Source organism: Engystomops pustulosus, chromosome 2 (assembly GCF_040894005.1).
Source record: "Engystomops pustulosus chromosome 2, aEngPut4.maternal, whole genome shotgun sequence".
Classification (NCBI taxonomy): domain Eukaryota; kingdom Metazoa; phylum Chordata; class Amphibia; order Anura; family Leptodactylidae; genus Engystomops; species Engystomops pustulosus.
The window spans coordinates 7685289-7699424 of NC_092412.1; the positions used below are offsets into that span (position 1 = coordinate 7685289).

At 46.5% G+C, this 14136-nt stretch overlaps 2 protein-coding genes across 10 annotated transcripts in view; both read left to right on the forward strand.

Moving 5' to 3' along the window:
* The window catches only part of LOC140119786 (uncharacterized), a 299698-nt gene that overhangs the window by 51359 nt on the left and 234203 nt on the right, over positions 1 to 14136 (forward strand). For 3 of the 9 annotated variants that reach the window (XM_072139158.1, XM_072139148.1, XM_072139160.1), the window contains exons 1-2: positions 10380 to 10462; positions 13575 to 14135. The exons of 5 other annotated variants lie outside the window; for them this stretch is intronic. In XM_072139158.1, the coding sequence (XP_071995259.1) occupies positions 14051 to 14135 (85 nt within the window). In that variant the 5' untranslated portion in view covers positions 10380 to 10462; positions 13575 to 14050. Of the gene's footprint in view, positions 1 to 10379; positions 10463 to 10527; positions 10716 to 13574; position 14136 lie in introns of those variants that run through there. One more of the 9 variants, XM_072139149.1, reaches the window with a different exon arrangement.
* Positions 1453 to 4609, forward strand: LOC140119859 (uncharacterized). Its single transcript, XM_072139286.1, has 4 exons — positions 1453 to 1894; positions 2008 to 2060; positions 2679 to 2760; positions 3753 to 4609. Exons 1-4 carry the CDS (start codon positions 1810 to 1812, stop codon positions 4553 to 4555), a joined length of 1023 nt encoding a protein of 340 aa, XP_071995387.1. The 5' UTR covers positions 1453 to 1809; the 3' UTR covers positions 4556 to 4609.

Consider the following 14136-nt stretch of genomic DNA (forward strand, 5'->3'; position numbering starts at 1 on the left):
TGTTGTTCCTGCAATTATTGGGATTTCCCGTTGTGACCTCGATTCCTGCTCCTGACTCCGAATCTCTACCGCCTGTCCTGACCCTCTGCTTCCTCCCTGACTCCACTCCTGTGCCGTCTGTCCTGACCTCCTGCTTGATCACGACTTTGCCTCCGTCTCACGATTCTGTACCTCGCCTTGGCCGCCACCATGAGCAAAGTCGTGCCTGTGGAGCGACCTGGTGGTAAAAACGTGTGCCACTTAGACACTGCTCCCAGGAGACGGAGACCCCAAGTTGTACGCAGTTCCCCATAGAGAGGTCTAAGGTGGCATTCGTGGTCAGTCTGCTCTCCAGGAAAGCCCTGGCATGGGAAACCCCCCTCTAGGACAGGAACGACTCTGTCACAGCTAACATCACCACATTCCTTACAGAATTCCGGTTCGTCTTTGAGGAACCAGCCTGGGGACTTGTCTGTTGGTGACTAAGTGGTCCAATTCCGCACTCTAGCATCTGAGTTCTCATGGAATGAAGTGGACTTGGTCACCACCTTTAAAAAAGGACTGTCTAGTCAGATCAAAGATGCCCTGTCTGCCCTGAGCGGTCTGATCTCCCTGGCCACTCGGATTGACATGGAGGAGCAACGAGTTGAACAAGTGCAAGGTCGGACGGCTACCCCACTTGGCTCCAGTCTTCAAAAAACCTCCTCTGCCGTCCTCTGAGTCTGCTACCGAGGAGCCCATGCAGATGGATAAAGCTCGACTGACACCCCAAGAGCGTTCCAGACGAAGACAGGAGAACCTCTTCCTCTAATATGCCAGTCCGGAACACTTTCTACAGATTTGTCCCTGACAGATGGGAGTGTCCTATGTATGTGGAAGAAAGAGTTATAGTTAGGGAAAAGGAGGAGTTGGAGGTTTGGCTTACCGACTCCACATACCCTCCCACGTAGAGTTTGAGCCCTCATCTCATGTTTTCAACTGCCCTCCAACCGCCCTCCCATATAGAGTTTGAGCCCCCACTAGTAGGATCCTCCTTCCACTTGTTTCCTGATCTCTGTAGTTTTTGTATTTGCATTTGTTCTGTCTTGATGTAATGTATGTGAACCCCTTATCTAATATACAGCACCATGGAATAATTTAAATCAATTATAAAATAATTATAGAGAGGCGCAGGGAATCAAGAACATCTGTGTATTAAAAATGTAGATGCCATTGATTCAAGTATCAGAGGAATATTTGAAATAATGAAAGATTTTATTTTAAATATTTTCAAATTTATTTTACACATCCTCCTCCTTTTCCATCAGATTCTCTACATAAAGGATTCCTACAGCTGAAGTTGTGTTTGAAAGACGACGATCCTTTCCATCAATGATCCACCAGGGATGAAGAAGGACAGAGAGCAGATGGCGGCCAGGATCCTGGAGCTCACCCTGGAGATGATCTCCTTGATAACCGGAGAGGTTAGGAATAACAGTGGGAAATGACTGGAGAGGTGAAGGATTCTTAGGATCTATGTAGTGATCAGTGTCTCCCCATACACAGGATTACACAGTAGTGAAGAAGTCGTCTGGTGAGTGTGTGACCCCCCGTGTGTCAGGAGGATGGACCCAGAGCCCCATCACCGAGCCTCCACCTCATTCACTGATACATGAGCAGAAGATCCTAGAACTTACCTCCAGGATCACTGAGCTGCTGAGCGGAGAGGTGAGCGCTGCCGGGAATGCTGGGACATTGTACAATAACACAAGGGAGGGGTCTGGGTGATGACTGTGTCATTGTGGGTGTCAGGTTCCTATAAGGTGTCAGGACGTCGCTGTCTATTTCTCCATGGAGGAGTGGGAGTATATAGAAGGACACAAGGACCAGTACAAGGACATCATGATGGAGGACCACCAGCCCCTCACATCACCAGGTAAGAGGAGACCTTCCTGATTATAGAGGACAGAGCAGGTGTGAGGTCACCTCCTCCATCATCTCATCATCACATATAGACAATGTATCAGTCACTGTGTATATTTCCTATAGATGGATCCAGTCAGAGAAATCCACCGAAGGAGAATGTCCCAATGGATCATCAGGTAGATGGATGTAGAAGAACAATTATATAACATTGCTGGTCACTGTAGTAAGTTGTAGTTGAAGATTTGGCACTTTCCAGTTAGGTCTATGACTATGACTCCATGAACGAATAAAAGAATAACATTGGACCTGATCCGTGAGTGCCGCATCTTTTTCTTCTTACCTTCCTGTTGACACATCGCTGAGCACCTGTAGATTTCCTCCCTCATGAGTCTGTTTACCGATTTCTTCTTGTAGTTCCATGAAGCTATTGGAGTGTATTTGGGTTCCGAGCAGGAGAAATGAATAACTTGTGAACTGGTATCCATACTTTTGATGTTGTGTCAAATATTTTGTTGAATGTTGATCCTGTCTCCTCCTGCAGGAGATTATTTTCCTGGTTCTAGAGCAGTGGTTCATAACCGGGGTTCTATCCTAAGGGTTCGTTGAGTCTGTCTCAGGGGTTCAGGGGAGCCTCCACCACTAAGGTCAAGACACACACATACTTGACTTATCACTAAAGAAGGGTTCGGTGAATGTGCATATGAAATTGGTGGGTTAAGAACCACTGCTCTAGAGGTTTCTGTCCTTTACTTGGATATAAGAGAATCTCTGGATACATTTCCTTGTTTTCTCAGGTCCTTCATGTTGGATCTTTCCAGGAAAGTTGTGGTGGAAGGAGGAGCGGAGAGGAAATCCTCTCATCAGTGACAGAGGAGGGTAAGAGCCTTTCATGTATCTTGTGGGTTATTCTTCCCTTATACATTGCAGGGAGAGGTCACATCCAGGGGAGGAGATGGAGATTTATAAATGGGAGAACTGGTAGAAACCCAGAGACTTCTCTCCTCCTGGATGTTATTATTACAATTACTGGAAGAATTCAGTTACTGACAGGTTATTCCAGGATTTCTCGGCTCCGCTACAGCGAGGGATAAAACCTAAACCGTATCTTAGAGCCGATCTTTCACCTTATCCCAATTATTAGAGATATTTGGGTCTCTCCGGTTTTTCGTGAATATCGTGGCAGATTTACTTACCCGGTCCATTCGCGATCCAGCGGCGCATTCTCTGCGGTGGATTCGGGTCCGGCAGTTCCTCTGACGTCCACCAGGTGGCACTGCTGCGCTGAAGAGCATCGGAACGCACTCAAGTTCACCGGCCTATTCCTAGTGAAGATAAGTGCAAGCTCCGCGACACTTTTCTTTTTTCTTCTAAATGCGGCGGTTTTTCCGAATCCGTCGAGTTTTCGTGCGGCCACGCCCCCCGATTTCCGTTGCATGCATGCCAGCGCCGATGCGCCACACTCCGATCGCGTGCGCCAAAATCACGGGGCAATTCAGGGGAAATCGTTGCAAAAAGGAAATATTCGGGTAACACGTCGGGAAAACGCAAATCGGGCCCTTAGTAAATGACCCCTATTGAGTCCATGTTCCAATATTCGAAACCTACTGGGGGACCATGGCTGACTCTTGTCATGATTTGGATTTGCTATTGTATTATTATTATTTGGATTTACTTCCTCTACTCTAAATCGACTCCGATTATTTACTAGATTGAACGGTTCATTCCCTTCTAGGTTTAGTCTTCTCCTTTGTAATACAGTATTGTTGGTCTTAGATTCCTTTTCCACAAACAATTTTCACATCCGAGCGCTGTCCACATCTACACGGGAAAAAAACGCACAGAATTGATTTCTTGACAATATTTTTCAGGACATGAAAGAATAAGAGCTTTCCATGGACGTTCCCCCTCATCTTCTTCGGGTGAAGTGGAAAAAAATCTGTTTCATTTTTCCACGGAGGAGGAAAAACACAGAGATAAAAGGAAGTTTTCATGCCCAGAATGTGAGAAGTGTTTTTCCCAGAAATCCCATCTTGTGCGACATCTGATAATTCACACAGGGGAGAGGCCATTTTCGTGTCTTGAATGTGGAAAATGTTTTCGTGATAAATCAGCATTTGTTGAACATCAGAGAACTCACACAGGGGAGAAACCATTTTCATGCTCTGAATGTGCAAAATGTTTCAATAAGAAAACAAATCTCGTTCAGCATCAGACAATTCACACAGGAGAGAAACCATTTTCGTGTTCTGAATGTGGGAAATCTTTTCGAGTGAAATCCCAAGTTGTTGTACATGAGAGAACTCACACTAGGGAGAAGGCATTTTCATGTACTGAATGTGGAATAAATTTTACTCACAAAATAGCTCTTGTCATGCATCAGAGAATTCACACAGGGGAGAATCTATTTTCATGTACTGAATGTGGAAAACATTTTACTCACAAATCATCTCTTGTTAAACACCAGAGAACTCACACAGGAGAGAAGCCATATGCATGTACTGAATGTGGGAAATGTTTTACTCAGAAAACAAATCTTGTTTTACATCACAGAACTCACACAGGGGAGAAGCCGTTTCCATGTCCTGATTGTGGGAAACATTTTAATCAGAAATCAGCTGTTGTTAAACATCAGAGAATTCACACTGGGGAGAAGCCATTTCCATGTACATAGTGTAAGAAATGTCTAGCTGTGCCGATGTTTAACAATAAATTGATTGATTGTACTGACCCATATAACATGTCTCAGTCTAAATTTAGCATACATTTGGAAATTTGTGTCTTTTTTTCGGCTTGTTTGGTTTATCTTACTTGTTGCTTAAAGAAAATCTGCCGGCTGGAAACTACCTTCTTCAGTAGTCTCAGAGGTAGATAGCTCGTGTATGGCTCATCTGTGGACATCTTTTTTTTTTTTTTAATTTTTGCAATTTTTACTGAAAGAAAACGGGAATATCGTACAAAAATGACATATCATAAGGTTTTGGACTACAGTACCATAGAACAAACCCTCCTTTTTCCCACCCTGTGCTAGTAGGGCAATATAGCAATAATGGTTATTATATGGCTGTGTGGGGATTCATATACCATCTTGACCAAATAAGAGCAAATTTTTGGGGGCACTTCCTATTGATATATAACGAGCGTCAGTGAGGTATAACACTGTTGATAAGCAGTCTATCGTTGTGGTCCAAAAGAATGACGCACTCAGAGATAGGTGTATTAAAGTTTTTATTATTAAAGGTCTTTAAAACACAACGCGTTTCGGGGTACTAGACCCCTTTCTCAAGTGAATAAGACAAATGCAAAGGATAGTATAGGTTCCTCCTTGGGCATACTGTTGATAAGCAGGAGCCATCCCTTCGGAGGAGGGGTTCCCGATCCTTCCAAGACATAATTATCACCTTATTGGCATAATATAGAACAAAACGGAAGAATATCTTATCATAGTGACCGTGGATCACCTCGTTCAGTATGCCCAGGAGGCAAATCTGTAGGGGCATAATAAGAGGGAACCCAAAGTGCTCATTAAGAAAGTTCACCACCTCTAACCATATGCGGCGCAAAAAGATCCAGTATAAGCCTGGCAACGGAAGGAGGAGTCACCTGGCATCACTCCAATATGGTGGAGTGTAATAAATGCGGTGTAAGAATTTGTATTGAATCAGGAGATCCCTTGGGCCCACCACAGAGTCGAAGAAAGACAGTTCGACTTCCCTCCAATCTTCGTCGTAGAGATCGGAATTGTCTTCCTTCCAGCGCAGGAGGGTCCTATCAAAGGGTCTTCATCCCTGAAGCTGTAACAGAACGTATACCTGAGTGAGAGGCTTAGGGAGGTCTGGAGTGCCTGGCAGGGATTCAAGCTTAGAGAATTCCACAGTCAGGGAAGTAGAGCCAAACTGGGCCCTATGGGCTATGGCCAACAGGGAGAATTTTTCATCCAACTGGCTAAGGGAGAGTAGTTCAGAATTGGAGGTTATAATCTGGTCAAGAAATTTAACCCCCACAGAACCCCACATCGTCCATCCCAGTAAGTAGAGAAGGTGCGAGAGCCATAGGTTTAGCGATAGAGGATTCCGCGGGGAACAGTTGGGACAAGAAACCTTCAATCGGGCCCTATGCCAGCACATGGCTATGGTTTGTAGGGGAAGCAGGACGGGGTATTTTTAACCTCTAGGAACCCCTTCTTTGTATCTGGCACCTTTCCTATGATGGAGTCTAGTTCTGGACCAAGACAAATTCACTTTCAAAGGGAATACTGCATAACTTAAATTTTGATCTAACATCACAACACCCATTCCTAATATGATTCTCTAGCCAGAAGTATATTGTACGAGCTACCGAGGCAGTGGCTACGTTAGCTTTTAAGTTTAGCATGGTGGATTCCCAGGTCTTTTTGAGTAAACTATCTGCCTTTCTATCCATAGGGTCTTTTAGTTGGATAGAGTCCTCAAAGGGAAGATCAGTGAGCTTAGTCAGTTTAGTGACTTGGACATCCCCTTGTGGTGATGAACTCCAAAACTTAGTTTCCCCTTCATCAAATAACAATCGATTTCTAAATTCTTTGGACACCGAAATTCTTTTTTCAGGATCTCTCCATTCTTTCTGAATGAGCTGCTATAGTGTGTCATTAATAGGGAACACTCTTTTTCTGGGCTCTAAGAATGCCGAATAGCTCATCTTGAACAGATTTGTATTCCTCCACTTACTCAATATTTAAGGTATCCCTTATAGTTTTTAGTAATTGATCCAAATCCTCTGAAGAGAAGAGGTTTCTGGATTCCATTTTTGAGGCTGATAGAGAAGTAGGAGGATCCATATCTAGAGTCCTTAAATGATGAGGCTCCATCATGAGTCGGGATCTAATTCCGAGGCACATATCAAAGCTCTTAAGGTTAAGGGAGGCTATAGAGGTAGCTGTGGAGGTCTGGACTTCCATGAAACCTTTTCTTTCTTCACTCAGCAGGTTATCCAAACTGTTAAGTTTTGGATTACACATGTTGCATTTGTGAGAGATAGATTTCTTTCTCTCCCCTTCCTTAGAAGGCTCTTTGATTTTAGATTTCTCTTTAGGCTCCCTCCAAAGAGAGGGAGAGAGTGTATATTACATAGGGGATATATAAACATTCGAAAATAGAGACCATGCCCCTTTAAGACCAATTGGACACTTAAAGGAGCAGTGGATAGGGGTTCTAATACAGTAGCCTCCATGGAAAGGATCTCGCTAGGATAGATAGATAATTCCATAGGAACCTATAGTTTATAGGTTAAAAAAGGCTTACTACTATGCATTTGTATAGGTACATTAAGTTTATCGCTTAGAAACAAGACATCGGTGCACAGTACCTTATCGTAGGAGCGGAGACTGAATCTTAGACCTCAGAGACAGAGTGACTACCTGCAACTTTTTTAAACTTACCCACCCTCAGACAGAATAGTGATACGTCACTTTCAATACATTCGTAAGTCGTAGCCTAGAGAGCCAGAGCACCTGACCGGAATCACGACATGTGTTCCAGACTTCTGAATACCCTGGAGCTACGCAGAGTCAGGGGTAGAGCTGGACACAGTCCCCATCAAAGCCAGGGAGGAAGCACAACACATCAAGGTGAGGTCCGTGACTAGCAGGGTAAGGGAACGAGCCCGCTCCTGGTAACCGCTCCCACCACTGTCCCGCCCGGAGGAGGAAGTGAGGAGAGACTCATCTCTGCTCCCTACCCTGTATAGGGACAGGAAGACACTGGAGTATGGATGCCGGGGTGGGGCATTTTAACTTCTCTGCTTCCTGTCCCCGAGGTCAAGGGGTCATCCTCCAGGTGGGGTCTTCATGAGGGACGCAAAGGAAACCTACCGTATATACTCGAGTACAAGCTGACCTGAGTATAAGCCGAGACCCCTAATTTTAACACACAAAAAAACTGAAAAACCAATTGACTCGAGTATAAGCCTAGGGTGGGAAATGCATTGGTCACAGTCCCCCCAGTATATAGCCTGCCAGTCCCTGTAGCATATGGCCTGCCCACTGCAGTATATAGCATGTCTGCCCCCCCCCCCCCGAGTATATAGCCTGCAAGCCCCTGTAGTATATAGCATGCCTGCCCCTGTGGTATATAGCCTGCATCCCTGCCCCCCGCCCAGTATATAGCCTGCAGCCACTGCTCCCAATATAAAGCCCGTAAGGAAAAAAACAAAAGGTGTAAGCACCTTCTGACGCCCCTCCGGCAGATCATCTTCTATACATTGATGCTCCGGCATCGGCTCCGTGCCCGGTGCGATCCATCGCAGGCACTGTGACGTCGGCAGCACACTGACATTCTAGAGTGTGTACCGGAACATCAATGTATATAAGAGGACCTGCCGGGGGGTGTTGGAAGGTGACACTTTTTCAAGTATAAGCCAAGCTAGGGTTTTTCAGCACATTTTTGTGCTAAAAAACTCTGCTTATACTCCAGTATATACGGTATATAAATTTGGTATCACCGTGATCGTACCGACCAAAAGAATAATTTAGCCACAAGAAATGCGTTTATTTTCACCGCATTTGGAATTATTTTTCAGCTTCCCAGTACACGGCATGGAATGATAAATAATGTCTCTAAGAAGTAAAATTTGTTACACAGAAAATAAGCCTCACACAGCTCTGTACATAAAAAAATTAGAACGTTATAGATTTTTGAACGTGGGGTAAGAAAAATGAGCAAAAAAAGGCTTCGTCCTTAAGGAGTTAATAATAATATTTCTATAGCGCCATCAAGTTCCATAGCACATTACAAATCATAGGAGACAAATATAATATTACATTACAGAGTGTAAACAGTCATATGGAACAATAGGAGTGAGAGCCCTGATCACAAGAGCTTACAGTCTATGAGGATGAGGGGGTGACACAAGAGCTTACAGTCTATGAGGATGAGGGGGTGACACAAGAGCTTACAGTCTATGAGGATGAGGGGGTGACACAAGAGCTTACAGTCTATGAGGATGCGGGGATGACACAAGAGCTTACAGTCTATGAGGATGAGGGGGTGACACAAGAGCTTACAGTCTATGAGGATAAAGGGAGGACACAAGAGCTTCCAGTCTATGAGGATGAGGGGGACACAAGAGCTTACAGTCTATGAGGATGAGGGGGTGACACAAGAGCTTACAGTCTATGGGGATGAGGGGGGGGGGACACAAGAGCTTACAGTCTATGAGGATGAGGGGGGGGGACACAAGAGCTTACAGTCTATGAGGATGAGGGGACACAAGAGCTTACAGTCTATGAGGATGAGGGGGACACAAGAGCTTACAGTCTATGAGGATGAGGGGACACAAGAGCTTACAGTCTATGAGGATGAGGGGACACAAGAGCTTACAGTCTATGAGGATGAGGGGGACACAAGAGCTTACAGTCTATGAGGATGAGGGGACACAAGAGCTTACAGTCTATGAGGATGAGGGGGGACACAATAGCTTACAGTCTATGGGGATGAGGGGGGGGGGGACACAAGAGCTTACAGTCTATGAGGATGAGGGGGGGGGGACACAAGAGCTTACAGTCTATGAGGATGAGGGGTGACACAAGAGCTTACAGTCTATGAGGATGAGGGGACACAAGAGCTTACAGTCTATGAGGATGAGGGGGACACAAGAGCTTACAGTCTATGAGGATGAGGGGACACAAGAGCTTACAGTCTATGAGGATGAGGGGGGACACAATAGCTTACAGTCTATGAGGAAGACAGGGGCAGCAATGGAGGTATAAGAGCTCCATTCCTCAAATGCTAATTTGATGGCGCCTGAGGCTGCAAATTAATAAGGGAGACAGGGCCTTGGGTCAAAATAGCCCCTACCCCAACATCGGACATGTCAGCTTTTACATAAAAAAGGTTGATTCAGGTCAGGTAGAATCTCTCTCCCTGTAGTCTCTCTCTTCTGTTCCTGTAATCTTTTCCATCAATCTCTCTCCTCTCTCTCTCCCTGTAGTCTCTCCTCTCTCTCTCCCTGTAGTCTCTCCTCTCTCTCTCTCCCTGTAGTCTCTCTCCTCTCTCTCTCCCTGTAGTCTCTCCTCTCTCTCTCCCTGTAGTCTCTCCTCTCTCTCTCCTTGTAGTCTCTCCTCTCTCTCCCTTTAGTCTCTTCTCTCTCTCTCCCTGTAGTCTCTCCTCTCTCCCTGTAGTCTCTCTCTCCCTGTAGTCTCCCTCCTCTCTCTCTCCCTGTAGTCTCTCTTCTCTCTCTCCCTGTAGTCTCTCCTCTCTCTCTCTCCCTGTAGTCTCTCTCCCCTCTCTCTCCCTGTAGTCTCTCTCCTCTCACTCTCCCTGTAGTCTCTCTCCTCTCTCTCTCCCTGTAGTCTCTCTCCTCTCTCTCCCTGTAGTCTCTCCTCTCTCTCTCCTTGTAGTCTCTCCTCTCTCTCCCTGTAGTCTCTCCTCTCTCTCTCTCCCTGTAGTCTCTCCTCTCCTCTCTCTCTCCCTGTAGTCTCTCCTCTCCTCTCTCTCTCCCTGTAGTCTCTTCCTCTCTGTCATGAGGAGAGTGCCCTCCCCTTCCGACGACGTCACACGCAGAGGGGCGGGGCTGCTGGGTCACATCTCCGGGGGCTGCACCACATGTAAGTGTCACATAGAAATATATTGTTGTGTCTGGTTGTTCCCCCATAACTTCCATAGGAGACTGTATTCCCCTCCACTCATCCATATAACACTACAGCGTCATCACTGCCCTGTAATAAGGCATGGGGGCGGAAGCCTGGTGTGCACCGCAATAACTGTCCCCCCGGAAGCCTGGTGTGCACTGCAATAAGTGTCCCCCCATAATCCTGGTGTGCACCGCAATAAGTGTCCCCCCCGGAAGCCTCCTCTCAGGTAGTTGGTTCCTCTCTACTTCCATATTCCATCATTTTATCACATCCTTATATGTACATGCATGTTATGTGTCATGTATGTTCTTGTGTAATGCATGTCCATAGGCATACCTACTGTGTTTCATGGTATCCACACACAGTACACCTTCCCCCATTAGTGTCCACCAGCACCTCCTTGTCATATTATCCCCCCAGCACCTCCTCCTCATATTATCCCCCCAGCACCTCCTCCTCATATTATCCCCCAGCACCTCCCCCTCATATTATTCCCCCAGCACCTCCCCCTCATATTATCCCCCAGCACCTCCTCCTCATATTATCCCCCGGCACCTCCCCCTCATATTATCCCCCAGCACCTCCTCCTCATATTATCCCCCCAGTACCTCCTCCTCATATTATCCCCCCAGCACCTCCTCCTCATATTATCCCCCCAGCACCTCCTCCTCATATTATCCCCCCAGCACCTCCTCCTCATATTATCCCCCCAGCACCTCCCCCTCATATTATCCCCCCAGCACCTCCTCCTCATATTATCCCCCAGCACCTCCCCCTCATATTATTCCCCCAGCACCTCCCCCTCATATTATCCCCCAGCACCTCCTCCTCATATTATCCCCCGGCACCTCCTCCTCATATTATCCCCCAGCACCTCCCCCTCACATTATACTCCAGCACCTCCTCCTCATATTATCCCCCAGCACCTCCTCCTCATATTATCCCCCAGCACCTCCTCCTCATATTATCCCCCCAGCACCTCCTCCTCATATTATCCCCCAGCACCTCCCCCTCATATTATTCCCCCAGCACCTCCCCCTCATATTATCCCCCAGCACCTCCTCCTCATATTATCCCCCGGCACCTCCCCCTCATATTATCCCCCAGCACCTCCTCCTCATATTATCCCCCCAGTACCTCCTCCTCATATTATCCCCCCAGCACCTCCTCCTCATATTATCCCCCCAGCACCTCCTCCTCATATTATCCCCCCAGCACCTCCTCCTCATATTATCCCCCCAGCACCTCCCCCTCATATTATCCCCCCAGCACCTCCTCCTCATATTATCCCCCAGCACCTCCCCCTCATATTATTCCCCCAGCACCTCCCCCTCATATTATCCCCCAGCACCTCCTCCTCATATTATCCCCCGGCACCTCCTCCTCATATTATCCCCAAGCACCTCCCCCTCACATTATACTCCAGCACCTCCTCCTCATATTATCCCCCTGCACCTCCTTCTCATATTATCCCCCAGCACCTCCCCCTCATATTATCCCCTCAGCACCTCCTCTTCATATTATTCCTCCAGCACCTCCTTCTCATGTTATTCCCCAGCACCTCCTCCTCATATTATGCCCCAGCACCTCCCCCTCATATTATCCCCCAGCACCTAATCCTCATGTTATCCCCCAGCACCTCCTCCTCATATTATCCCCCAGCACCTTCCCCTCATATCGGAACGTCTGTGGAGAAAATCGTGCACATCTGCAGACTTTCTACACTTCAAGTTAATGCTAAAAGCCTATACCTCTGCCCTTCACCTCACTAAACAGGTCTGTTTTATAAAATTGATTGTATTTGTCAGGAAATAATAGCTCAATCCACTCACCCCAGTAATCCCCTTCCCTTTAGTACCTTATCTTCGAAGCAAAAAGTGTCCAGGCTCCTCTGCTCGCCCCACTACCTGTATCAGTGACCCCATCCACTCACATCTGGTACAGTCCCTATCCCCAGCAGTCACTTCTCACCTCACTAAAATCTTCAACCTCTCTCTTCTGTTGTCTATCCCTCTTCTTTCAAGCATGCAATTGTTACTCCACTACTAAAGAAACCTTCCCTGGACGCATCATGTGCTACGGTACTAACTACCGACCAGTTTCTAACCTCCCTTTCACCTCCAAACTCCAGGAACGTTTGGTCTGTTCTCGACTTACCCACTATCTCTCAGCTAACTCCCTCCTTGACCCCCTACAATCTGGTTTCCGCTCTATGCAATCCACTGAAACTGATCTTCCTAAAGTCTCCAATGATCTTCTCACTGCTGAATCCAAAGGTGACTATTCTCTCCTCATTCTCCTGGATCTATCTGATACTGTGGACCACCAGCTCCTCCTCAGGATGCTTCACTCCATTGGCCAAACGGGTTCCTCAGGGCCCAGTCCTTGGTCCTCTTCTCTTTTGCCTCTATACTGCCCCCATCAGACAATTGAAACTTCTAAAATGCTAATTGTTGCTCTGATCACTCTCGACTACTGTAACTCCCTACTAATCGGCCTTCCACTCACTAAATTCTCTCCTCTATTCTTAATGCAGCAGGCGGGCTCATCTTTCAGACCAAATGTTACACAGATGCCTCCAGTTTGTGCTCAGACTAATACCCACCCTTCAAAGTTTCAAACGTGCTCTTAAAACCCATCTCTTTAGGCGGATCCATCACATTTGCTAACTGCATGAAATGTCAACTCTCTCTTTACTAATTCATCCTATATCCTCGTTCTCTTGCTTATATATACCAAGCTCCAGGCTTCTCTGCAGTCACTTTCACCTTGTATGTAAGATGATGACTGATGCATCCTTCAAGCAGCAGAATTTTTATTTATTAAATTTTATACTGTTCCCTTATAAATAATGTCTGGACCATTATACAAGCTCTTATATCTCTTGTGTCACCCCCTTCATCCATCCTTGTGATCAGGGCCCTCACTCCTATTGTTTCATAAGACTGTTTGTACTCTGTAATGTAATATTATATTTGTATATGTCCCATATGATTTGTAAAGCTCTGGAATTTGATGGCGCCATATAAGGATTATTATTATTATCCCCCTGCTTCTCCTTTTCCTTCACTTGCTCTTGATACAGGATAGACAAGGACAGAGAGCAGATGGCGGGCAGGATCCTGGAGCTCACCCTGGAGATGATCTCCTTGATAACCGGAGAGGTGAGAGTCTCCCAGGACACGGCTCTTATCTCTAGGAATAACAGCGGGAAATGACTGGAGAGGTGAAGGATTCTTAGGATCTATGTAGTGATCAGTGTCTCCCCATACACAGGATTACACAGTAGTGAAGAAGTCGTCTGGTGAGTGTGTGACCCCCCGTGTGTCAGGAGGATGGACCCAGAGCCCCATCACCGAGCCTCCACCTCATTCACTGATACATGAGCAGAAGATCCTAGAACTTACCTCCAGGATCACTGAGCTGCTGAGCGGAGAGGTGAGCGCTGCCGGGAATGCTGGGACATTGTACAATAACACAAGGGAGGGGTCTGGGTGATGACTGTGTCATTGTGGGTGTCAGGTTCCTATAAGGTGTCAGGACGTCACTGTCTATTTCTCCATGGAGGAGTGGGAGTATATAGAAGAACACAAGGACCAGTACAAGGACATCATGATGGAGGACCACCAGCCCCTCACATCACCAGG

What these genes read in the sequence shown, in the direction of transcription:
- LOC140119859 (XM_072139286.1), top strand. Translation starts at nt 1,810, where the DNA reads ATGGAGGAGTGGGAGTATATAGAAGGACACAAGGACCAGTACAAGGAC. An exon ending in ATGTCCCAATGGATCATCAG is followed by an intron (nt 2,061 to 2,678) that starts GTAGATGGATGT and finishes TTGTTTTCTCAG; the next exon opens with GTCCTTCATGTTGGATCTTT. An exon ending in CTCATCAGTGACAGAGGAGG is followed by an intron (nt 2,761 to 3,752) that starts GTAAGAGCCTTT and finishes AATATTTTTCAG; the next exon opens with GACATGAAAGAATAAGAGCT.